General features: G+C 40.3%; 1 protein-coding gene across 1 annotated transcript; it reads left to right on the top strand.

Moving 5' to 3' along the window:
• Nucleotides 1-15,267: 15,267 nt before the first annotated feature.
• LOC101597449 (C-type lectin domain family 4 member D) lies at nt 15,268-26,250 on the top strand. Its single transcript, XM_012951200.2, is given in 6 exon segments — nt 15,268-15,295; nt 16,557-16,640; nt 19,183-19,287; nt 20,930-21,081; nt 23,918-24,033; nt 26,079-26,250. Coding segments are annotated over 6 exon segments (657 nt in total).
• Nucleotides 26,251-26,815: the final 565 nt, after the last annotated feature.

The raw sequence follows: 26,815 nt of genomic DNA, 5'->3' as shown, positions 1-26,815 counted from the left end.
TTTTCCAGATCATAGGTTTTTCTTTTGCATTTTGTTTTCCTTGTCATCCCACTTGAAGTCATTTTAAAGCAACATATATTAACAAACAAAAATAAACCAAACTATTAAGAAAATGAAAACTTCTAGTTAAAAATAACTCTGACAAGGCTATGGTTATTTATTGGCTTCTCCAATGTTTTACTAAACGGATGAAAATGTAAGCATCTTTATATATTTTGGTGGAAGAATGATAAAGGAACTAATTGAAGGGTTAATATCCTTCCCTGAAAACTAAAGGGAACTAAGGAGTTAATAACTATCCCTAAAGCTTGCAAGCAATAATGAAGCAAAGAGGCATTTGGCCTCATTAAGTTTGGCACCCTTCCCTGATTAATGTACTCTCCTTAGACTAGATGGCCTTGAAGGACCAGAGACCATCTGAGTATCCTCCTTTAGACATTTCTGGCTGAAGAAGCTTATTATGAATAAGGACACAAGACACAATTTTTTAAATCAACTGTACCTAGAACAGTATGTTTTTCTCTTAGGATCCTCCTTATAAACTTACACCCTAGCCTGGCTCAGTGCTGCCCATGGAAAGGTTGCTGTTCTTCACTGTTTTCTCTCAATAAACAATTTATCTGTAGAGATCAAGTCCAGTGTTCTCTTTTGCTTTTCTCTTACACTTTCCTTACATTTCTGGTGCCATGTCTTGGATCAGAGCCCTCCAGGGCTTTTGGGCTACACCACCCCCCTTTCTCTTTCTTTCTTTTCTTCTTTTCTTTTTCGAGGTAGGGTCTCACTCTAGCCCAGGCTGACCTGCAATTCACTATGTTGTCTCAGGGTGGCCTTGAACTCATGGCGATCTTCCTACCTCTGCCTCCCAGGTGCTGGGATTAAAGGTGTGCACCACCACACCTGGCCCTTTCTCTTTCTTTCTCTTCTCTATCTCCCTGCCAATGTTTCACCCCCTCAGGGGCACAAAAACTCACTGTGCTCACTACTCTGAACTATACAGCCCTTGTGACATGAAACCTCCAATCTTTCCAGCTTGATACCTGGGGGCTTCTTCCTTTCTTCTTTCACCCTCTCCCACCAGACTTGTGAACTCCAGACTAGAGGCCTCTCACCATGTGATCTGCTACATCCACATCCTCCTTAAATTACAACTTCAGCACAAGGTGTTCATTCTCAGTCTGTTGTGGAGGCACCCAACCCCAAATCTTAGAAACTCCAGGAGTTTCTCAGTTTTTGGTCCATGGATAATTGGAGGCTCCTGGAGCCTCTCATGTATCATTCCAGTGGACACCCCAAGCATTATGAGCGCGAGGATGCTCCCTCCTAGGCTTTGGGGTTGCTTTCCCTCCCTAAACCTGGGAGATGTCTCTGGTGGCAGGATTGGCCACTCTAGTCCTTGTCCTCCAAAATGGGCTCTAAATTATCTGTTCCAAAAGACACTCCATTAACATGTCTCAAGGCTAATTTAAAGGAACTCAAACCTCCTGAGATCCTGCCTGCCAAATTACTCCAATTCTCTGTTAAAATTTGGCCACAGTATTGCTTAGATAATGGCCACCATTGGCCTGAATTTGGTACTTTGATTTTAACATTCTCATTGATCTTGATAGCTTCCTTAGGAAGCAAGACAAGTGGTTTGAGGTCCCTACCTTTTTTCCTCAGTTCCCACCCTTCCCTTTTACTTCTACCTGCCAAGTTCTCCTCTGTCACCAGAACCTGCTAAAATCCTGCCCCTTCTAAAAGTCTACACCTCACACACAGTTCTGGTATCTGCCTATGACTTGCCAGGGTCTCTCCCTCTCACTCCAAATCCAAGCCATCTCACTAAATCAGATATAAACTCTTCCCTATTAAAGAAACTCCTGGCTTTACTGGGCCTCCTTAACTTCTTCTACATAAGTATATCTAATTTTTCTCTCCTTGCTAAAAGTTAAAATTACTATACAGCTTCTAGGATTTTTTTCCTTCTTTTCCCTTTCCCCCTTCTTTTTATTACAAGCTACCAAGAAAAAAATGTCAACTTTAAATTCAAACCACTGGCTGTTGCTCTATAAACATTAAGTCCTCACCAATTTAAAACATAACTAAAATCTTAAAAGGATGTTTCTTCATGTTTCATGTTGTCATGTCTAATGTTGGCCAACCATGTCATATCATGCGTTCTATGTTTCATGTAGTCTGTCCTTATGTATGACTAAATTTATGGTTATTAATTGTTCTAGTACTTATGGTTATTATATGTTCTGATGCTCATATATTTTAAGATAATGTTAAATTATTAAAACCAGGTTAACAACATATTTAAAATAATTAACCTCTATGTTTTTGACAATGTGCTTATTCATAATTACTACAATAATAGACATATTTATATACCAAATTCTAATCTTGCTTCTATAGAAAGAAATATGTTTTTGGATCATAAAAGATTTTATAAGGTAAAAGATTATTGTAAGATATGTTATTTAAAGGATATGAAAATGATAATGGAAAGGTTATGGGACTTAAACTGAAAAAGGTTTAGGTTGCCTGTGGTAAAATGGGTTAACTTAAAAGTTTTCATTCTTCATATTTTTTCTCACCTTAATTGTTCATATAGTTCATTCAGACTTTACTCTTTGTAATAAGTTGATAAATTTATTTATATTTTCTTGTCTCAAATCAAAGTTAAATTGAGCTACACCTATATTTCCTACTGTTAAACCCTGACAACAACAAAAAAACTAAACCAAATGCTTAGCAAAATCAAGATTCATTTTTAATGATTTTTGTTTGTTTATTTAAACTTTATCAAAATGTAGCATAAAAATTAAAAATATGAAATTAATATACCTGATCCTATAAATATAAAAAAGAGGGGAGCTTAGGGGAACTGCTGACCTAGGGAAAAGGGAAGACAGATGATCAGAATATAGTCTATTTATAATTAACCATAGGGACAAAAACCCCATAAAAGCAGAACTTAAAAAAAAAAACTTAAATGGTTATTTTAAAAGTCTTACAGTAAGAAAGTTTTTGTTGGGCCGGGTGTGGTGGCGCATGCCTTTAATCCCAGCAGTTGGGAGGCAGAGGTAGGAGGATCACCATGAGTTCGAGGTCACCCTGAGACTTCATAGTGAATTCCAGGTCAGCCTGAGCTAGAGTGAGACCCAACCTCAAAAAACCAAAAGGATACAAAAGAGCAAAGAGTAAAATTCAAAGACTCTTGACTAATAGCATCTTATTTTTGTAATTCTTCAGTTTTCAAAAGTGTTTCTCCCTTCTCCTACCTTTTCAGAACCACTCTGTGAGATTAACAGGGAGGTGTCACCATACAGGTGAGGACATTTTGTTGTAGAGAAATTATGGAGCTTCAGGTCAATCTTTTTTCTTTTTTTTTACATTGCCATTTGAGAGAGGGAGAGAAGGGAGAGGAGAAAGAGAGAGAGAGAGAGAGAGAGAGAGAGAGAGGGAGAACATGGGCATGCTAGGACATCTTGCCACTGCAAATGAACTTTAGATATGTGCACCACATTGTGCATCTGGTTTTATGTGCATACTGGGGAATCAAATCCAGGTCAGCAGGCTTTGCAAGCAAATGCCTTTAATGGCTGAGCCATCTCCCTAGCCCAGTCATTCTGTTTATGATTTTGTCAAAGGGAGATTAAACTAAAAGGGTTTCTCCCTCACTGCAGCGAACCCCCTGACCAGCAGGAGAAGAACGACCAGCAAACGAAGATCCTTCTTGATCACACTTTATTGGAGAGCCTCTTGGTTAACAGGAAAGCTGATGGCGAGGGGCGAGGGGCGCAGGAGTGTAGCTGTTTTTATAGGGCAGAATACTATGGGGCGCCTGCTGATTGGCTGCCATAGGCTCACCCGCCCACAGGAGCCACGGGATAGGCTCAGGACAAGGTGCTGCCTAAATAAGGAATTGTTTACCTCAAGACTGGCAGGAAGCCAGCGCCATTTTGTAATGGCGTCTGCATTGGCTCCCTACACCTCACTTTTTGCAAATTGTTGAACTTCAGTTTCTGCCAAACCTTTTAAATTTAATACTGGATTGCCTGACTGGATCACAGAGATGGATTGTTCTGGTATCTGAGGTGTCTGGAAATGTTGCTTGTGTGTATTTATTTTCTGCAATAAAGTTCAGTCCTTTACTGCTTAGCTCTCTACTCTCTGACTGTGTACATGTGGTTTACAGTTTATTGCCAGTAGTGTTTTTAGCTTACTAATAAGGAGCTGGGTGTGATTGGACTGACCTCTAACGCTAGCACTCAGGAGGAATGTCCAAGAGAATTTAAGCTTGAGACCAGTCTGTGCTTCATAGAGAGACAGAAAATGCCAGACCAAACTAAATTGCATGGTGAGACTCTGTATCAACGAACAAACAGCAACGCCCCCAAACAAACAAACAAACATCATCTTTTGGAGAGGAAGTTAGGCCGCTTTATTAGGTAGTTTAGAGTGACTGGGCCCCAAAATTAAAGGCAGGAATGGCCGCCCTTGCAGCCTCCACTTTGCTAGAGATCAGAGAAGATGGCTTCTCCTTATCTTTTTCCTAAAGGTGTCCCTAGATCTGTTTTTCCACAAGCAACCTGAGCCCCCTGGGATGAAGGTCACCTTTCCTAGAATTTTAAACTTAATCCTGACATTGTGGTTGGTCAAGTTCAGCCCGTAGAACTTGGCATCATGGCTGGCTTTTCCTGAGCCAGTCCCTAACCTCGATCAGGCAACTCTTTCTGGCTCACCTGAGCCAGAAGGTGAAACTCATCACAATAAGGTTATAAATGGATGCATGCCAGGGGACAAGCCTCTCTCTTGGCTGCCTGACCATCACTCCTGAACCTCTAGGTTCTCTCAGCCCAGTTGAGGAACCCCCTTGACCACTCTCTACCCCTTCTGTCCTCCGAATGGCCGGAGCTCTCTGTACTTTCTTTTCTCACTAATTCTCTTTTCATGTTTCTTCCAGGCCCACCACATGGGCTGTCAGACCACGTGGGTGCATCGACTTTCCTTCCCTTGGTATTGTACATCCCTAAATACATATAATAATTTAAACATTATCCTTCTCAGTCTGATTTACCTAATTCTTTGGCTAAATACAAATATGAACTCAGGGTTTGGGGTTTGAGGACTTCCCACAGACACTGTAACACTTCCCATAAAGCAAAAACCCTCTAATCTATGACTAAAACAAAGCCATAATTTCCCAGTCCCAATCAAGGATTACAAGAGTTTAAAGGTCAAGTTTAAATTTAAAGGTAACGTATCAATGCAACAGGATTAATAAATGGATTAAGTTTTGAATTAACTTTTCCAAACCTGATATAGTTATTTTTCTATTTTCTAACAGAGGTACACCAGATATACATTTAGGTGCTTAGCCTGGCCTGCTTACTATTTTTAGAAATGGAAGACACATTTGTACCATAAAGGTTTCTGTCTTTCTCTCCTGGAATGTGCCTCCATCTGAAATCCACATAACTTTCTTTTTTGTTATTTTGAGGTAGGGCCTCACTTTATTTCAGGCTGACCTGGAGCTCACTCTGTAACCCAGACTGGACTTGAACTCATGAAGCTCCTCCTACCTCAGTCTTCTGAGTGCTGGGATTAAGAAGTGTACCACCACACCTGGCAACAATTCTTACCTTTTTCAGAGCTTGCTTGAATGTGACCTTCTTGGTAAGGGTCTACCCATGTAACTCTATCTGAACTGATACTTGTCCAGTTTCCAAGACTCCCAATGTTCCCAGTCCCATTTATCCTACTGTTTTTCTCCCACCATCTCATTCATCTTTTAACAAACCATGTCAGTATCTTATTTGTCTCATCCTTCTAGAAGTAAACTCCGTAATGTTAGGTCTGACCAGGTCCCAAGATGGAGTTGCTGTGGATGACAAAATGGTGATGAGGAGTGACTCCATCTTGGGACCCTAACACATAAAGGCAGTGATTTCAACATAGAGCTGTGCTGTTCTACGTTGCAGGCTTTAGTCACTTGAGGTTACTTAAATTAATTAAATTAAATATAATTAAATTCTTATTCTTTTATCTTACTAGTTATGCTTGAAGTAGATAGTAGTCCTGTATGGTTAATTTTTTTCCAGATAAATATAACTTTATATTAAAGATTATTCACTTTCAAAATGGTCATGGGTAGTTTTACTGGACAGTGGTTGGCTGGAAGCATCATCTGTCACAGAATAGGTGATAATTACTTTTGAGTAAATGAATGATGAATGACTAGATGTTAAAGCAAATATTCAGAGAATTATACCATGTAATAATTATTTAAGATATATCAATCAATAAAGAAATTACTGAAGCTCATTTTTGGTGTTTTTGCAAGAACTTTACCATAATGCAGCAATAACTCTATAACATACTTACTTTCAAAATAAAACTGTTAAGTCTGGACAGGCTCCCAAGATGGAATCACCAGGGTCAACAAAATGGTGACAGAGGCATAGGAAAGTGGATTATCCACATTCCCCAAGAAATCACCCAGTTCTTATCCCCTCCTTGCCTAACAATGCCTCAGGCCATGGTTTCCTGCCCCCATATCTCTTAAGTAACATGGTTACTGTTCTGGTATAACACCCTAGCTATTTTAAATGGTTAATGTAATGAAGTTCTCTGTTCAACTTAGCAAATGAGTTTTTCTTCTTTTCTCACCTTCCCCCAACTGAAAAAGACCTTTGAAGCCCACTACCTGAACACTCAGGCTGGCTGTACTTCGCTCCAACCCTGGCAGCTCATGCTTTTTCTGAATAAAAGCTTTCATCTTTGCTTCAGAGTGGTTTGCATGGTCTTGGTCACTCCCAATCCTTACATCTGGTGCTCTGACTCAGATAGGAGGCTTCTGGTTGCCCTCTTGGGTGGCCAGACCTCCTTTCCCTGTCTGGACCACTGAGCTGCCATTGACTCTCTAAAGGTTTTGGACCATCTCTGTCTGATACTGGCTTTCACACCCACCACAATTGGGCCTTACCCTTCTTCTCTTCTTCATCTCCTCCCTCCTTCTCATAAGCATCCCTCTCAGGCTGGCCAGCTCTCATGTTTATTCCCTCCTTGTGGAAGCTGTGCCAGCATGCCAGGCTACATCCCTCACCCACTTTTGGGCCCCAACCCCTGGTCTTGAGAAAGATACACTCTTGGCACCTCAGGTCTCTTGCTCTCCATACTACTGTACCCTAAGGGGTGCTTTTTGGTTTGGTTGCATCATCTCAGGATACTCTCCCCCACCCTCTGCTCCCTCCACCTCCTGAAGTCTCATCTTTCACTGCCAGCTACTTGCCCCATTGGGAGCACAGTTGCCTTCCTTGCCCACTAACAGGCAAAAGAGCTGATAGTTGAAACCTGTGTGGCCTCTGCCCATGTGGGAGGTGCAGGCCTTGTTCACCCTAATAAGTCAGGGGGTCATATTGGTGTCCTGTGTACACACAGCTTAAGCCCTGGTTCCTTTCACCCTTCTTTTGATCTTTCTCTGTCTCCTCTCACTAGCCCTTTCAGTAGACGCTCACACTTCCATGGTCTAAACCAACTTCTACTATGGCTCCTGGACAACATCAAGTCTTGTCACTGGATCTTTCTTTGCAATTTGCAATTTGCCTGTCCACAATATAAGCTGAAAAATGGGTCCAAATGGCCTGAAAATGGCACTTTTCATTTCCAAATTTTCACTGATTTAGAAAACTTCTGCCAACATACAAGCAGGTACATAGCTCTCCCTCTCTCTCTCTCTCTCTGCTCTACCTGGTCTTCTCACCAGATCCTTCTAATCAAGCTCTTGGGAATGTGCTCTCATTCAACCCCTCCCCCATACTCATCCTCACCCTCTGCTTTTAACCAGGACACAGTAGACGACCTGGCCCCAGCTTCACCCGCCTCCTGTTCTACCTCCCTGCCCCGCCACCACCATCTTCCGTTCCTCTTCCTCTTTCCTCCTGTCCAACATCCTCATCCTCACAGGCATGGACTATACCCTTTATGTGAGGTCAAAGGCACTGAAGGAATTGTGCCTGGTGTTTTGATGTTGTAGCTGCTGACAAGGATAACAAACTCCTTAATTCTTCCTTCTGTCCTCTCATGGGGTGCGTGGAGCCCACCTCCCTCACCTTCTCTATAGCAGATGTCACCAAGGGCTTCCCTGAAGCCAGCTCAATACTGGGATGGTATGAGAGAAGTCTCTGTTTTGTTCAGGACCAAGTTGTAACAGCATGCTACATTGGCACTGCCTGAGGTGCTCACTATCAATCTCACCACTTTGCCGCCTCTAGCCACCATGGAACTGCCTCCTCCTCATTGCCTACCCTGAAGCAAGACCCATCGACCACATTATCCAGCCTCTCCCATAAAAACTCATCGCCCCCCATGGTCAGCATGAAGACAATATAGAAGAAAAACTACCTTCATCCTTTATCATTAACAAAAGGCTGGAATGTTAGGTCGGGATGGGCTCCCAAAACGGAGTCATCAAGGTTAGCAGAATGGGGACAGGCATAGGAAAGTGGATTATCCATATTCCTCAAGAAACCACCCAGTCCTTATCTCCTCCTTGCCTAACAATGCCTCAGGTCACGGTTTCTTGTCCCTTAAGTAACATGGTCACTGCTCTGGTGTGACACCCTAGCTATTTTAAATGATTAATGTAATAATCTCCCCTAAAGGAAGTTCTCTGTTCAACATAACAAATGAGTTCTTCCTTCCTCACCTTCCCCCAAATGAAAAAGGCTTATAGAGCCCGCCACCTGGAAACTCAGGCGGGCTCGGCTTGGCTCTTGAGAGTCAGCCCCAGCAGCTCGTGCTTTTTCTGAATAAAAGCTTTCATCTTTGCTTCAGAGTGGTCTCTGTGGTCTTGGTCACTCCCAATCCTTACAAAAACCTCTAATTTTCCAAAAGCTCTATGAAAGGATATCTCATTTTCTTCTACCAATATTTTTTCTTTATTTGATTTATCCTTGATTATGTTTAAGTTGAACAATTTACTATGATTGTTGTGCATGATTTTCTAATGAACTGTGAGGCATTCTGCATTTTTTTTTTTTTTTTTTTTTGGTTTTTCGAGGTAGGGTCTCACTCTGGTCCAGGCTGAGCATTCTACATTTTTTAAAGGTTAATAAAAGCTTTAATCACACATATACACACACACAAAACTGTATAATGTTAAAAGGAAGCAAAACAAGGAAAACCATCAAGGATGAAGGATAAACACAGATAAAGTGCCCTTCTATACAAAACACAAAGAATCAGGAACTAAAGGTACTCTGAACAGAAAAGGTAAAAAGTCACTTTATATAGTTGTGGCCAATGCTGCCATCAAACCTGACAGTGGCTCAATTAGGCAAAGTGCAGGAGCCTCTCTTCTGTTCCTCACCCAAGGCATAGAGACCCACTACCAGTGGGCCAGAGAAGTTGAAGAGGAAGGGAAATGCTTTGAGGATGGAAAACGGGGACAAGGTTTGCACACCCACTTGTAGTTTCCCTCTCTGCTCATTGTTTTTGAAAAGCCCTGTTCAGCTGACGACGCCCCTTTGTTCTGACCTGAAGAGCTTGGAGCCTGATCCAGACCCTCCTCTACTCTGTTCTTATGCCTGTAGATAGGCCTAGAACTCTGAGCTTCTCTGTACTTGAAGGTCACTGCCACTACACTGCTGACTCATACTGGCACACTTGTAACGAAAACCTCAAAATCTCAGACACAGAGCAAACATGGAAAAAACAATTTACTAACTGTACAACAAAAGTTACTGCATCAAGACTAGTCATCAAAGCAGCATAAGGAAGTCAACAGGGAGCCACAGCGGAATGGCTGTTACAGAACTCTCATGGTGTGACAAACTGGAAGTGTTTCAACAAAATAGACATTTCTCCACATAAGATGACTTCATAGACATGAAATTAGAATTTTGAAGAAATGCCTCAAAGGACTAGTTAGAGGGCAGAAATCAGTTAAGTTTTTGTACATACTTGCCAGAGAGTAAAGCAAGGAGCATGAAGGACATAGTCATTTTACTAGAACACTTAGGTAACTCGCATATGGTGCTGGGTTGATTTTTCTAGAAATTTTTCTACATAACATGATTTGCGTATACTTAGAGATCTGATTCTGTCCTGAATGAAGCAGTAGTTCACCTCAGAGGGCCAGTTAAACTAAATGGGAGAAAAGGCTGGCTAACAGAATCCACCGCAGTCATTTCAAGGGCAGAAGGAGAGGGGAAGGTAACACAGTGTGGTTCAGTATACTCTTTAATGAGTCACAAGTGAGTTCACAAACAACCTTGTTTTCTCTTTAACGTGTGTGTCCAGATCATTTACATTATACAACTGCCTCCATACATGTGTATGGATGTCCTTACACAATAGCAAATATAGTGTAGAGGAAATTCATAGATCACTTTGCTGAGGTTTTAATTATTAAAGCTTTTCTTTCAGAAGTTTACTCTTCATCAAGAAGGATAAACAATTGTGTAGTTTTAATATTTGCATCTAGAGAATCAACTGATCTGTATTACTACATGCTTCTTAAAATGTAAACACCTTCATATTTGTTATGTTTTCTACTGAACCATTTAAGTTAAGCCAGACCATAAAAAGTAAACAACAGATTTGTAATCAAAATATAAATAGAACCCGATTTATGGGTTGCCTCTTATTCTATCCTCTGGGACAAAACTTCTGACTATATATACACATATAAATATACCTCTTACCAAACAAAAGTCTATCATCTCATTGGCCTCAATTATAGTCTTGGCTACTACTATAGTAGCCAAAACTATAATTGATAACAGATATGTTGCATTTTAATTTTTTTAAATTAAATTTATCTTTATTGACAAGTTCTATAATTATAGACAATAAACCACAGTAAATCCCCCCCTTCCCACATTACCCTTCACAACTCCACTCTCCAGCCTCTCAATCAGTCTCTCTTTTATTTTGATGTCATGATCTTTTTCCTCCTATTATGATGTCATTATGGAGATACTGTCAGTTACTGTGAGGTCATGGATATCCAGGCTATTTTGTGTCTGGAGGAGCACGTTGTAAGGAGTCCTACCCTTCCTTTGGCTCTACATTCTTTCTTCCACCTCTTCCACAATGGACCCCGAGCCTTGGAAGGTGTGTTTGAGATATTTCAGGGCTGAGCACTCCTCTGTCACTTCTTCTTAGCACCATTGTGCCTTCAGAGTCGTTCCAAGGTCACTGTCATCTGAAAAGAGAAGCTTCACTTAAGTAGACCTATAACAAGTATGGAGATCCAAACAGTTACAAAAAATCTTCCGACTCAAAAAAGTCCAGCTGGGCTTGGTGGCACAGGCCTTTAATCCCAGCACTCGGAGGCAGAGGTAGGAGGATCACCATGAGTTCAAGGCTACCCTGAGACTAAGTGAATACCAGGTCAGCTGAGCTAGAGTGAGATCCTGCCTTGGGAAAAAAAAAGTCCAGGTCAAGATGGATTCACTGGTTAATTTTTACCAGACCGTTCATGGAAGAATTAACACCAATGCTTCTCAAACTTTTCCATAAAATAGAAAAGGAAGGAATCCTATCAAACTCCTCCTACGAAGCCAGCATCACCCTGATACCAAAACCAGACAAAGATAAAACAAAAAAAGAAAATTATAGACCAATCTCCCTCATGAGCATAGATACAAAACTTCTCAACAAAATATTGGCAAACAGAATACAAGAATATATCAGAAAGATCGTTCACCATGACCAAGTAGACTTTATCCCAGAGATGCAGGGATGGTTCAACATATGCAAAATGATAAATGTAATACATTACATAAATGGACTGAAGGACAAAATTTACATGATCATCTCACTAGATGCAGAAAAAGCATTTGACAAAATCCAACATCCCTTCTTGATAAAAGTCCTACAGAAACTGGGAATAGAAGGAACATATCTCAACATAATAAAGGCTATCATAAACTTACAGACAACCTAATACTAAATAGAGAAAAACTTGAGGTTTTTCCACTAAAATCAGGAGCAAGACAATGGTGTTCACTGTCCCCACTTTTATTTAATATAGTACTGGAAGTCATAGCCATAGCAGTAAGGCAAAAGTCACACATAGGAAGAGATCAAGTTATCATTATGTGCAGATGACATGATTCTATACATAAAGGACCCTAAAGATTTTCTACCAGCAAACTGTTAGAGCTGATACTTTTAGCAACTTAGCAGGACACAAAATAAACACACAGAAATCAGTAGCCTTCCTATTTGCTAACATTAAACACACAGAGGATGAAATCAGAGAGTCATTCCCATTCATATTTGCATAAACAAAAAAAAAGTACTTTGGAATAAACCTAACTAAGGAAGTGAAGGATAGCTACAATGAAAACTTTAAAACACTCAAGTGAGAAATTGGAGAAGGCACTAGGAAATGGAAAGACATCCCTTGTTCTTGGATTGAAGGAATCAATATTGTGAAAATGGCAATCTTACCAAAAGCAATCTATACATTTAATGCAATCTCCATCAAAATTCTAATGGCATTCTTCATGGAAATAGAAAAAACAATCCAAAAATTCATTTGGAAGCACATACACACACACAAAACCTTGCACATTTAACAATTTTGAGCAACAAAATAAGGCTGGTGGTATCACCACACCTGATTTTAACCTATATTATAGAGCCACAGTAACATGGTACTGGCATAAAAGCAGACATGTAGATCAATGGAACAGAATAGAGACGTAAGTGCAGGTTGCTATAGCCACCTGATCTTCAACTAAAATGTCAAAAATACTCATTGGATAAAAGACAGCCTCTTCAGCATATGTTGCAGTTTTAAAAGCCATAAAGAACGTATAACATAAGATTTTTCTGGAAACATATCCTAAATGAAATCTGTGACCATTATTTACAAGATAGATTACCAAGTAACCAAATAATGTAATTAAATGTGTACTTTTCTACTTTGTGTTATTTAAATTTTAAAGCCACTAACAAAACAGAGATCATACTTTGCCCAAGTATACTACATTATGTCATAATATTTATCTTCACTACTGTTCCATTTCATTCTTTAAATTTTGAAAGTGAACAGTCTTTAATATATAGAGTTAACAATTTTCACAATGACTTGCTTTTAAAAATGCAACATATGCTGAAGAGGCTGTCTTTTATCCAGTGGCATTTTTGACATTTTAGTGTTTTCATTTTCCTTTAGCAAGTCTGCTTTCTATCATCTAGGAAGATCTTGGAATTTAACCAGTAGCTCTATCTCTATCACTTCAACTTCAAAACAAAGGTTAATATGCAAAATAAATAAATAAAATAAATGAATTACTTCTTCCCAGCTCCAAATTGCACATACAGACTCTCTCTTAAAGTAATACTGTAGTTTAAGAAAGAAGCCTGGGGGCTGGAGAGATGGCTTAGCAGTTAAGGCACTTGCCTGTGAAGGAATTGATTCCATAGTACCCCAGTACCCATATAAGCCAGATGCACATGGTGGCTACATGTATCTGGAGTTCGTTTCTAGTAGCTAAAGGCCCTGGCACACTATTATCTCTCAAATAAATAAATAAATAAAATATTTTAAAGAAGGAAGACAGGGAAGGTGTTAAATTCTGGGAAGGAGACTTTAAGAAAGATTTCTATGGGGTTAGGTACTTGTTGTCAGCCCTTAAGGTTGTAAATTCAAGGGCTGGAGACATGGCTTAGGAGTTAAGGTGCATGCCTGCGAAGCTTAAGGACCCAGGTTTGACTCTCCAGGTCCCATGTAAGCCTGATGCACATGGTGGTGCATGTGTCTGGAGTTTGTTTGCAGTGGCTAGTGGCCCTAGCGGGCCCATTCTCACTTTCTCACTCTCTCTCTCTCCCTCTTCCTCTCTGTCTCAAATAAAAAATAAAAAATAAATAAATAAATAAATAAATAAATCTTTAGGAAAAAAAGGTTGTAAATCCCAAAGTGGCCTGGTTAGGATTGAGGGCCTCCTTCATCCAAGCTTGTGTAGATTACTGTCTTCTTTTTTCTTTTTTTTCTTTTGGTTTTTCGAGGTAGAGTTTCTAGCCCAGACAGACTTGGAATTCACTATGTAGTCTCAGACTGGTCTCAGACTCACAGCCAACCTCTTACCTCTGCCTCCCAAGTGCTGGGAATAAAGGCGTGCAACACCACGCCCTGTAGATAACTGCTTTCTTGAACTTTGCTCATGTGGGAGGAAAGGACAGAGGGAAGAAGAAAGATAGGTGAAAAAGCAAAGAGGAGAGGGGAGAGATGAAAGACAAGGAGGAGAGAAAGAGATACAGTGTATCTAATCAGTTTGGGGGACAATAATTCCATCAGAAGGACTCCAGTCTCATGATCTCAACAAAATCTAATTACCTCCCAAGTCCTGCTTGTAAATAGTGCCACAAACAAGGTGTGGAGGAGCACAGATGTCCATTCCTTGACAGTGCTGTGGGTGAAGCCAAGGCTGCTGGTGTCTTTTCACACAATGTGTTGCTGGCTTTGCCTTCAAGAGCCTGTTACTCCGACCTGGAAGGACCTTGAGATGCGATCGACAGCTTTTCCACCTTTGCCTCAGTTTACCATGGAGGCTTTCCTGACTTCATGTGCAGTGTGCTCACAAAGCACCCTAAAAGCTTTGTGCCCTAGTTTCCTATTGCTATTTTAAACAGAATCACATTAAATTCAAAGAACTTTCATTTTGGCTTTTTTTTTTTTTTTTTTTGAGGTAGGGCTTGCTCTAGCCCAAGTGACGTGGAATTCATAATGTAGTATCAGGCCAGCCTCAGAATCATGGCAATCCTCCTGCCTCTGCCTCCTGAGTGCTGGCATTAGAGGTGTGTGCCACCACGCCCGGTTTCCAAGAACTTTTTATGGCCAATTTTACCTCAAGAACTTAACTAACTTTGACAATAAAATATCCAGGAAAAGATTGTTTCTTACAGATACACTGATTCTTTGCCTTAAGCGTTGCTAAGTATCGTGTCTATACTAATAAAAACACAAGTTGAGAAATCTTTCATGACACACTTATGGAAGTTTCTTCTGACTATTTCTGGGAGTTGCTTTCTCAATTTCCTTTTACTGTTTGCCCCACCTGCCAGAGTCTGTTACAGGAAACCCTAGCCTATGAAAAGATTTCTTCTTCTGAGTTAGCTCTCTTATACTGGTAACTTTCTAATCTTAACAAAATAGGTAAGATTGGTGTTCAATCACAAGTATTTTAAAATACCCACCTCTGTCTACAGAAATATATTGTTTGGGTAAAAATAGAAGGGATTTGTGGTTCTCCTGATCACATAATGGGGCTGGAAGAACCTCAGAATAAATGTGAGTACTTTGTTTTTAATTAATTTATTTATTTGAGACAAAATTTTACAATATGATCCATACTGGCTCTGAACCTATTGTGTATCCCAAGTTGGCCTCAAACTTTGAGCCTACTTTATTTGTTCAGTGATAACTTATAATTTCAGCAGATTAAATCTTCATCAAATTTACTGTTTAAAATTTTGCTCAGTTTTCAGATTGACTTTTGAAGTTCTTATACAATCTGAGGCTGAGGATATTTAGGGGTGTCAGTTTGATTCCCAACACTGCAAAGAAACCAAAAGCCAAAAATAATTGAAACGTGTGTGTGTGTGTGTGTGTGTGTGTGTGTGTGTGTGTGTGTGCATGTTGTGCGCACAGGCATCCTAATGCTGCTGAGCACATGTGGAGGTCAGAGGGTAGCCTGAGGGGCTGTTCCTGGCCATCCACCTTGTTTGCGGCAGGCTGCCTGCACCTGGCCAGCACATCTGCGGCTTGTAGGGGCTTCCCCACTTCTGCTCCCCACCTTGTGGTGGGGTGTGAAGAGCGGGGTGCCTACGTTACTGCCTCCACGGGTTCTGGAGACCTGAGCTCAGGTACTCAGGTTTGCCTGGCCAGTGCTTTATTCACTGAGCCAGCCTCCCCGCCCCAATGATTGAAATTCTTTAAACAATCTCAGTGTTAATAATGTGACAAGGTGTTTCTTCTCTGTGTTTCTTATATTTTAATTGTGTTCTACAGAAGTTTTAATTTTGTGGGCTGAGACTATAACTCACTGGTAGAGCCCTTGCATAGCATGCACAAGGCCTTGGGTTCAACCCCCAGAACTTCCAGAAATATGTTTTCAACTTTTGTGAATATAAGTTATTAATCTTATATAGCCCTTGTGTTTTGCTTGCAAAAACCTTTTACTGTGCTTAAACTATGAAAAATTTTATAACTTTTCTGCTTCAGCTCTAAATGGATTTATTCATCAGAAATGTTTAAGTCTCTTGGACATCTAACGTGTCTTGATCACTCAGATATCTAGCTTGTTATTTTTCTTTTTGTTTGTTTTTTCAAGGTAAAGTCTTGCTTTAGCCCAGACTGACCTGAATTCACTATGTAGTCTCAGGGTGGCTTTGAACTCATAGCAATCCTCCTACCTCTACCACCTGAGTGCTGAGATTAAAAGTGTGAGCCACTGTGCCCAGCAATCTTGTTCTTTGATAGAGTTTGTTTCCTAATATGTTGTGATGCAGAAGAAATAACCATTTTTTTCTTTTTGTCTTAACATATGAAGGCCAACATGCCCTGTTGATCCCCTGGGTCTTTGCTATTATTTCAACCTCAATCATCAGTGCTTGCTTTATTACAAATTGTGTGGGTAAGTCAACAGCTAAAGTGGCACTCTTCTTAATTTTTTCCCCCATTGAATTTTCATAGTTTCCCTCAGTTTTGATTTTATTCAACATATGAATGCATAATGCATTCAGTGTCTTGAATTTAACATTCAGCACTATCTGTCCATTTAACTTTCCATTATTAATGGTGTTGCCTTGCCAAAAACACTTTACTGAGGTAGGGTTAACATCAAATATCCTAATTAAATTAATGTAGATACCTCAAGATTAGGAAGGAATACATATTCATAAAACTGTCACCAGTACCAATGTCATAGGAAACTTGTTCTTTCTGGTATCAAGATTTAAGATAAGGTTATTATAATTAAAGTAATATGATACTGGTATTAGACAGCAGGCTTGAAGGAAGAAGAGATAATGTAGGCATAGAGTCTACATATATAATTTTACTTTTTGTCTTCTGTTTTTATGTGTGTATATATGTATATATATATATATATATACATATATATATATACACTCATAAATATATATATATATATATATATATATATATATATATATATACTTTTTATATAAAAATTAAGGGGACATTGAAGAGATGGAAAAAAGGACAGTTTTTTTCAATTAGCACTATAGAATTCATTGATTATACTTCATAAATGAAATTTGGCTCATTTTCCTATCATATACAAACTCTAGCCTAGGAGAGATTACTGGATGGTAAGGAATTACAACTACTCTTGAAGGTTTATGATATATCTCAGTTTCTACCATTCATACACTGTTACCAGTAATTCTTCTATGGGCATACCCTACAGAAATGCATGAATGTTTGCTTTACGATGCATGGTGAAAAATTGCTTAGAGTAGCATGGTTCACAGTAGTCTGACACTGGGAACAAAACACCTATCTACTTGCAGAAGAATAGTTAAATGTGTTTTGTTGCATGACAATAGTAATCGCTTGATGATAATGAAATAAGTGAGTTCTAACTGTATACATCAACCTTGCTTCGGAAGCACCGATGACACAGATCAGTTCCAAAGGAATAGTGCGATACCAGTGTAGTATATAAAGTTCTCACTTTCTGACTTAGACGCCTTTGGGGTGCACTACTAAGTAGTACAGCTGTGAAGCAAAGCACGTTGTGGGTTCTTTGACAAGCACATATAAGCATCTGTGAAAGAGGTGGACTGTGTGTAGGACAGAAAGGCACCTGGGGTATTGTCACTATTCTGTTCCTTAAGCTGGACAGCCCTTACTTGGAGTGTAAATTTATGTTTTTTACTTTTTAAAAGAGATACTGATTGAGATGGGGAGGGGATATGATGGAGAATGGAATTTCAAAGGGGAAGTGGGGGGGGAGGGTATTACCATGGGATTTTTTTTTTAATTTTTTTTTTGTTCACTTTTTATTTATTTATTTGAGAGCGACAGACACAGAGAGAAAGACAGATAGAGGGAGAGAGAGAGAATGGGCGTGCCAGGGCTTCCAGCCACTGCAAACGAACTCCAGATGCATGCGTGCGCCCCCTTGTGCATCTGGCTAACGTGGGACCTGGGGAACCGAGCCTCGAACCGGGGTCCATAGGCTTCATAGGCGAGCACTTAACCGCTAAGCCATCTCTCCAGCCCTACCATGGGATATTTTTTATAATCATGGAAAATGTTAATAAAAATTGAGAAAAATGTTTCATATTCACTTTTTATTATGTTTTACTTATTGGAGAGAAGGAGAAAGAATGGCATGCCAGAGCCTGTAGTCACTGCAAATGAACTTCAGACACATGTGCCACCGTGTGCATCTGGCTTACGTGGGTCCTGGGGAATGGAACCTGGGTCCTTTGGCTTTGACCATTAAGTCATTTCTCCAGCCCTGCCTTTTTACTTTTTAGCATCCAACTGTATTTCAAAGTAAAAACATTAATGAACTTAGGAAGTTCATAAAGGTTTGTAGAAATGTCTCACTGTTCACAAAAAGTCTTCATTTTTACACACACAAAAAAGTAACTTTAAAAATTACATACAATAACAGGGTTTCAAAACTTCCTGTGTGTAATTTGGTTGTTTCTAAAATGAACAATAAGGTTAAATTAAAAAAACTTTCTGTGTAAAGCACAAAATGGATGGTATGAGTATAGAATTTATTATTATTATTATTATTTGCTTTTTCCAAGGTAGGGTCTTACTCTAGCCCAGACTGGCCTCAAACTCACAGAAATCATCCTCCTATCTCTACTTCCCAATAAAAGTTTTTTTTTTTTTAGAGGTAGGGTCTCATTCGGGTCCAGGCTGACCTGGAATTAACTCTGTCATCTCAGGGTGGCCTTGAACTCATGGCGATCCTCCTACCACTGCCTCCCGAGTGCTGGATTAAAGGTGTGCGCCACCACACCTGGCTAAAAGTATTTTTTTGACAATTATTTTCAACCACTTTCCCTGAGGCTGGAATAAAGGAACTATACAAGAAGCAAAGAGAATATGGGGGCTTTGGCTGTGAGGCTAAGAGGAAGGGTAGAGAGATCAGCCCACTTTTCTAATTGTTCTTCCTTCTTCAACAGTGACATACCAGCACCTCTCACACTGTAAGCAAGGAACGGACATGGTCAGGCTTCTCGACTACCATGAGAAGGTAACCTGCAGCAGAGAAGAACCAGGTCTGAATGGTATGGAGGGCGGAGAACACGAGAAAGCCTCTCTGTTATTTTTTACGCTCTGTTCAACTTTATAATTGGTTTACAAGGACTCATTTTAGAGAAATGAGCAACTCAACAAAATGAGAACCAAACACATGACTGAACACCAGTAAACTGGAATGGAATGATTTCTCATGACTACAGTCAGTTGAATGCCTGGGGTTTATAACAACACAAGATTTATTTGTGTTAAACTTAATTTAACTAATTTGTTTTTTAAATCTCAGCTTGAGGCCAGAGCTTCTTTTTTTTAATTTTTATTTATTTATTTGATAGTGACAGAGAGAGAAAGAGGCAGATAGGGAGAGAAGAGAGAGAATGGGCGTGCCAGGGCCTCCAGCCACTGCAAACGAACTCCAGATAAGTGCACCCCCTTGTGCATCTGGCTAACGTGGGACCTGGGGAACTGAGCCTCGAACCAGGGTCCTTAGGCTTCACAGGCAAGCACTTGACTGCTAAGCCATCTCTCCAGCCCAAGTTAACTTATTTTTGAAGGGCTAGAGATAAAACTCAGAGCCTGTACACGCTAGGCAAGTGCTCTACCCCTGAGCACACACCTTTGTGGTTTTTGTTGTTGTTGTTTTGTTTGTTTTGTGATGGAGTGAGACATGTCTGTCTGATAGACCAGAACTTGGGATCTTCTTGCCATTGTCTCCTGAAAGCTCAGAATACAAGCCTGTGCCACTATGACTGACTAGGGGCTATTTTCAGAATAAAATACAACAAGCCTTCATTCCATTTTTTTCCCCCTTAATTCACATGTGTCATGAAGACAGCTTATTTTGGGGATGGAAAGCTTTGCTGAGATGTCTCTTATTCCTCTGCAATGTGTAGAGTCCCAGGGAGATGGAGAAAGGCTTGAGTTTTACATGTTCTGTGCTTCCAAACCAGAACACCCTGCAAAGGGTTTGCTACAGGACTGTGCTTGTCTGTAATTTAAATTGGGAATCAAACCCAGGAGCTGTATATATGCTAGGCAAGTGTTTTTTTTTGTTTTTTTTTCCGAGGTAGGGTCTCACTCTGGTCCAGGCTGACCTGGAATTAACTCTGTATTCTCAGGGTGGCCGCGAACTCATGGCAATCCTCCTACCTCTGCCTCCCGAGTGCTGGGATTAAAGGCGTGTGCCACCATGACCGGATTAGGCAAGTGTTTTTATCATCGAGCCATATCTCCTAGCTCTGGAAACATTTTATTTATTTATTTTTATTTTTTTGTGGTTTTTTGAGGTAGTATCTCACTGTAGCCCAGGCTGACCTGGAATTCACTATGTAGTCTCAGGGTGGCCTCGAACTCATTGTGATCCTCCTACCTGTGCCTCTGGAGTACACCTTCTGGAAACATTTTAAACATTAGAATAAACAGATGTAGGAACATCAGATAATAATAATGTCTTCTGAAAGAATCCTTGTAATTTTCTTATAGTCAATATGTAATTTCATATGACATTAGAATGTAATTTTCAGGATTATTTTGAGGGTGGTAACCAATCATTTTGGTAATCTTGGCATTATTTCCACCACTGTTAAGTAGATTTTCAATGGTAAGATCATGCAGTTTGCCAGAGATGAAATGTTCCCTTGTAACTAATGTCCATTTCGACTCTCACTTGAGGGGGTGTCTGGAATTGCTGTCCCGTTGGCTGGAGAACCTTCCAATCCAACTGTTATGTTCCTCTTGCTGACAACCGGACCTGGGAGGAGAGCGAGAGGAACTGCTCTGGGATGGGGGCTCATCTGGCGACCCTCAGCACCGAAGCAGAGCTGGTGTGTTGGACCTCTGCTGCTTTAAACATCTCCCCAAAGCCGTGACTTCTCTGCTCTCCATGCACCTGTGCTTTCTCTTCATCTTTTCTACCTACCCGGAAAGTCGTTTCTTCCTCCCCCAGTTTTCCCTTTCCCTCTCTCTCTTTCCCTCTTTCCTCTCCTTTCTTTTCTTTCTCTCTGATTTCAACTGTATTTTTTATGTTTGTTATTATTATTAATAAGATGTTTGGTATGGATATGTCATGTGTTGGTACCCTCTTTTCCCTGGTCCCTGGCCCCAACCCGTTGGGGACGTTCCCCAGTGAGGTTGCAGGTATTGCCCATAGGGTCATGGTTTATGCATTGTTAGAGCAGCAGTCAGTTATTTTGAGGGGGGAGGGAATGCCTTTGGACATGATTTCTCAACCTGTGGCTCTTACAATCTTTCTACCCCTTCTTCCACAAAATTCCCTGAGTCGTGGTGGGTGAGTTTTTTTTTTTTTAATAAATTTTATTAACAACTTCCATGATTGTTGACAATATCCCATGGTATATTTTATTTCTTTTTTTTTGTTTATTATTTATTTATTTGAGAGCAACCGAGAGAGAAAGAGGCAGAGAGAGAGGGAGGAAGAGAGAATGGGCGTGCCAGGGCCTCCAGCCACTGCCAACGAACTCCAGATGCATGCACCCCCTTGTGCATCTGGCTAAAGTGGGTCCTGGGGAATTGAGCCTCAACCCAGGGTCCTTAGGCTTCACAGGCAAGCGCTTGACCGCTAAGCCATCTCTCCAGCCCGGTGGGTGAGCTTTAATTCTACCTCAGTGATGAGCTCTTAGGAACCTCTGGATCTCTGCTTTGGTAGGTGTTGAGTGTCCTCAGGGTCTGTCTCCTTCACCCTGGTGCTGATTGTCAGGTTCAGCATGGAAGCAGCGCTCTTGCTCTTTCCCCATACCTCTGTGGTTTCAGCTATGGCTTGGTTGAAGTGTGAGGGGTAGTTTATCTCCTCAGGTCTCACTACCTTCTGAAAAAGAAGAACAGATTCTGCAACAGAGTTAAGTCAGCATAGTTTAAATGTGATAAGCATTATTAATTTAGGGATAATTTGATGTATATAACCCCTCTTTTAGCCAAAGATTAGTGAGAGCTTGACCCTGGAGAACATAACCTTTGTCTCCATAGCATTTCTGATCTGGTTCCCAATTACTAGCTAGGTCCAATATATCTTGTAGTATACTTGACCCTTTCTCTGGTAATAGAAGATATACATGAGGAAATATGTAGAACAGTATATATTTTACTTGAAAATATAACTACTTTATATATTAGAGAATTAGTCGGCTTTATTTATGTGGCCAATATCTAGTCTTCCAGATTTTATTTATGAGATATTTCCGTCAGAAATCTACCCTTCCCTAGTTCATACTGCCTGTTCTAGGTTACAGGCTGTGTTGGGCTTGGGGTGCAGGAAGATTAGGGCTCAGTCCTGTGTACTGCCCAGGCTACACACTGAGCTGGTTCCTCCAGTGATGCCCACGTGGTGAGGGCTGGGGTCACACTTTCCTTGTCTTTGTATCTCCAGCATCCTATGTAGAGCCAGGGACATGAGAGGACTTGATGATTGTTTCATGGGTGTGTGAATGTGAGTTGTAAGTCGGCACGGAAATGGCTTTTCGGGATAAGGCATAAGAAAAATAGTTCTGATATATGGTCTTACTAAACAAATAAATAAACCTTAAGATAAATCAGTTTTTAAGAGATGAGCTATTTTTCTTTATGTAATGTTTTTTTCACATATGTGCCATAACTCAGCTTCTGCTATTTATTTATTTGTTTGGACAATAGAATTTCTCCCATGTTTTCTTTCTTTCTTTCTTTTTATTAGATGCTAAGTGCCAAAATAATTTTTTTTTAATTTATTAATTTTTTTTATATAGAGGTTGCCCACATAGGCCCCCTCTCCCCCATCCCAATTCTGCTGAGAATCTTCTGTGGGGTTATTGGTATTCATTGTGGGGACTAAGAGGCCCCAGTCAGGCTCACCAGGGATGGAGGAACATGTCTCAGGCTAGTTTCAGCCATCCTGAGGTTCTTACCATCTTTCTGTTACTGATACTTCTGATCTTCTTCTGATACTCCTTGTGCTTTGGTGGGCAAGATAGACATCTGATTTAGTGTTGTTTTCTCTGTAGACTCTGGATCACTGTTTTTATGAGGGTTGAAGTATCTATTGACAGTTCTCTAGAACTGGTTTTCAGGCTAGCCATGAGAGCAGTATTCCTGTCTCCTCTTCTCATATAATAAACTTCTGGGTCTGGCAGATGAGGTAGAGGTGACCCATCTCATGGTAGACAGTTGGTACTCTCTTCTTGATGTGTTGATGTATCCTTCTTCTCACCTGTATTCTCCTCCATCTGTAAAGTAAAAACAGATTCTCCAACCAAAGGTGACAGCAGTTTGAATAAAAGAGGATAAGCCTACTCATTAGAAAGATATATTGATGTGAATATTCATTCTTCTTAGAGAGCAGTGGAGGTTCTCTCTGGAACCTACTGGCTTCCTGCTCTAAGGAATCTGGCTTGGTTCCCAGAGCCTGATATGGGGCCACCCCCACTGAGCTAGCATGGTGTCCAATCTATGAGCAGTTGGTTACCGACACTGGCTGTGTGCCACTATTGCACAAGTGTATACTTCTTGCTGAGCTGGTTTATTTTGTAACTGGCAGGATCTCTTGCTTAATCAATCACGTGGCAACTGTTATTCTACAGCCACTCCATTTGACTTGACTTCCTTTTTATTAACCCAACAGTCATCAGTCAAATACGTTTGTATTTATAAAATTTTATATTTTGTATGCAGAACTTTGTAACCAAATTTTTGGATAGACGATTTCCTTACTTCTTGGGACTTACAGACCAGAACACTGAAGGTCATTGGCAGTGGGTGGACAAGACACCATTTAACCCACACATGGCGTGAGTATATGGACAGGGCTAAGGGCATTTATAGACAGAGGGAAGAAGAAGTATCAGAACTCATTTGAGAGTAGCTGCTACCTGTGTGGAAGCGTTTACTTGATAAAGCCCTGCTGATTATGGAGTCTGTACATACTATGTTTCCATTGCTGAATGACCCTATGGCTTCTGTAAAAATTTCACCATCCATCTTTATATAATGCTGAGGAAAGAATGGATAGCATAGGAATGATGTGAAAAAAAAATACTTAGGCTTGATAATTAGATAAACAACATAAATCAAATTATTTTTGAAACAGTTATAATCTGATAATTTCCTTCCTCAAAACCTGTATTGTCTAACATAAATATAATTCAAAACCACATATGTAATTTAAATTTTTGTATTTATCATCTTAAGAAAATATAAATAAATAAAGTATGGTAGTGCATCCTTGTAATCCCTGCACTCAGAAGTAGAGGTAGGAGGATTATAAATTCTAGACTACAAAGCAAGTTCTAGGGCAGCCTTAGCGATATAGCAGGACCTTGTTTCAAAAAACAAAGCAAAGCAAACAAAGAACTCAAAAGAAAGTAAAAAGAGGGCTGGAGAGATGGCTTAGTGGTTAAGCACTTGCCTGTGAAGCCTAAGGATGCCAGTTCCAGGCTCCATTCCCCAAAACCCATGTTAGCCAGATGCACAAGGGGGCGCACATGTCTGGAGTTCATTTGCAGTGGCTGGAGGCTCTGGTGTGCCCATTCTTTCTCTCTGTCTCTTCCTCTGTCTGTCACTGTCAAATAAATAAATAAAAATAAACAAAATTAAAAAAAGAAAGTAAAAGGAACCAGATGAAGTTTATTTTAATAACATTAATAACCACAAGTAATGTGTTTAACCCAGTGTACACAAATATTGTAATTTTAACATATAATCAACAAATTACTGAGATGTTTGATAATTTTTTCTTTTTATTTCTTTTTTCTCTTATTATTTATTTATTTTGGTTTTTTGAGGTAGGGTCTCACTCTAGCCCAGGCTGACCTGGAATTCACTAGGTAATCTCAGGGTGGCATCAAACTTCTTTTTATTTTTTGAGACAGGGAGAGAGACAGAGAGGAGAGGAGAAAGAAAGAGAATTGGCATGTCAAGGCCTCAGCCGCTACAATTGACCTTGTGCTTGCCTCCCTTTGTGTGTCTAGCTAAACTGAGATCTGGAGAGTAGAACATGGGTTCTTAGACTTTACAGGCAAGCACCTTAACTGCTAAGCCGTCTCTTTAGCCCAGTTTTTTCTTTTTAAATTTCACTTATTTGTGTGTTTGTGTATAGCCATGCCACCACAGTGTGCATGTGCAGATCAGAAGACAACACTGAGGGAGAGATGGCTTAGTGGTTAAGGTGCTTGCCTTCAGAATCGAAGGACCCAGGTTAGATTCCCCAGGATCCACGTATGCCAGATGCACAAGGGGGTGCATGCATCTGGAGTTCATTTGCAGTGGCTGGAAACCCTGGTACGACCATTCTCTCTCTCACTCTCTCTCTTCCTGCCTATTTCTATCTCTCTCTCTCTCCAATAAATAATAAAATATTTAGAAAAACAAAAACCGATGACATTGTTGAATTTTCTGTGCTCCGCGACTTCTTTGGCACGGTGTCTAGCTGGCAGTGAGCTTCAGATTCTCTGGCTCTGCTCTTGGTTGCCCCAGTCATGCCGAGATGGCAAATGCAGGTGCCACTTGCATCCATGGTCATGTGGGTGCCTGGAAGTTGAACTCAGGCTGGCTTTGCATGCAAGCTCCTTTAATTGCTGAGCAATCTCCTCAGCCCTGTCAGTTCTTTTTCTATTACGCCTTCAAGTTCTTGTGTGCATCTAACACTTAAAAGACATCTCAAGTTTGAGAAGCCACATATGGCTGGTGACTTTCGTATTGTACTTTGCAAGTGTATATTTTATTAAGTTAGAGGCATTTTTTTTGGTTGTTGTTGTTGATTGTCCCCTGATATCTCTACCTGTCACTGTCCCATGGATATTTTAATGGACGTATCTTTCTTTATGTTTTCTTTCAGATTTTGGCATGAGGATGAACCTAACAATTTTCTGGGAGAAGACTGTGCTGTCCTTGTTAATGTCCAAGATCAGTGGGCATGGAATGATTTTCCTTGTAACTTTGAGGCCAGTAGGATTTGTAAGCTACCTGGAGCAACATTCGACTAGGAACCTATGAAGCAGTCCTTATGATGGAAATGGCAAAGAACTAGTCCAACCAGTGGAGAATGCTTATGCACTGTGGAATTGGACAGCATGTGGGTCTTAGAATATTTGCAGTCATGAGAAGAGTTTTAATTATTTTTATTCAAACTTCATTTAATTGCACGTGTGTAAAACAATGAGGTTTTGCTGGAGAGATGGCTCAGCAATTAAGGAACTTGCCTGCAGAGCCTAATGACCCAAGTTTAATTCCACAGGATACACATAAGCCAGATGCACAAAGTGGCACATGCATCTGGAGTCCGTTTGCAGTAGCTAAAGGCCTTGGCATGCCCATTGTGTCTGTCCACATCTCTTTTCTCTCTCTCTGCTTGCAAATAAATAAATATGTAAATAATAATGAGGTTTTCCCCCAATTATTTAGATATGTTTATCCCCTCCATTTTACAGTTATTTATTTCATTTGAGAGAAGGTCTTGCCATGTATGCCAGGCTGTCTTCCAAATTACAGTCTTCCTGCTTCAGCGTCTCACTGTGTTGATATGATTGGTGTGAGCTACCATGCTTGGTTTGTCACTACTTCCGTTTTACTGGT

This window comes from Jaculus jaculus, chromosome 23 (assembly GCF_020740685.1).
Source record: "Jaculus jaculus isolate mJacJac1 chromosome 23, mJacJac1.mat.Y.cur, whole genome shotgun sequence".
Classification (NCBI taxonomy): domain Eukaryota; kingdom Metazoa; phylum Chordata; class Mammalia; order Rodentia; family Dipodidae; genus Jaculus; species Jaculus jaculus.
This window is presented reverse-complemented; position numbering and strand designations above follow the sequence as displayed.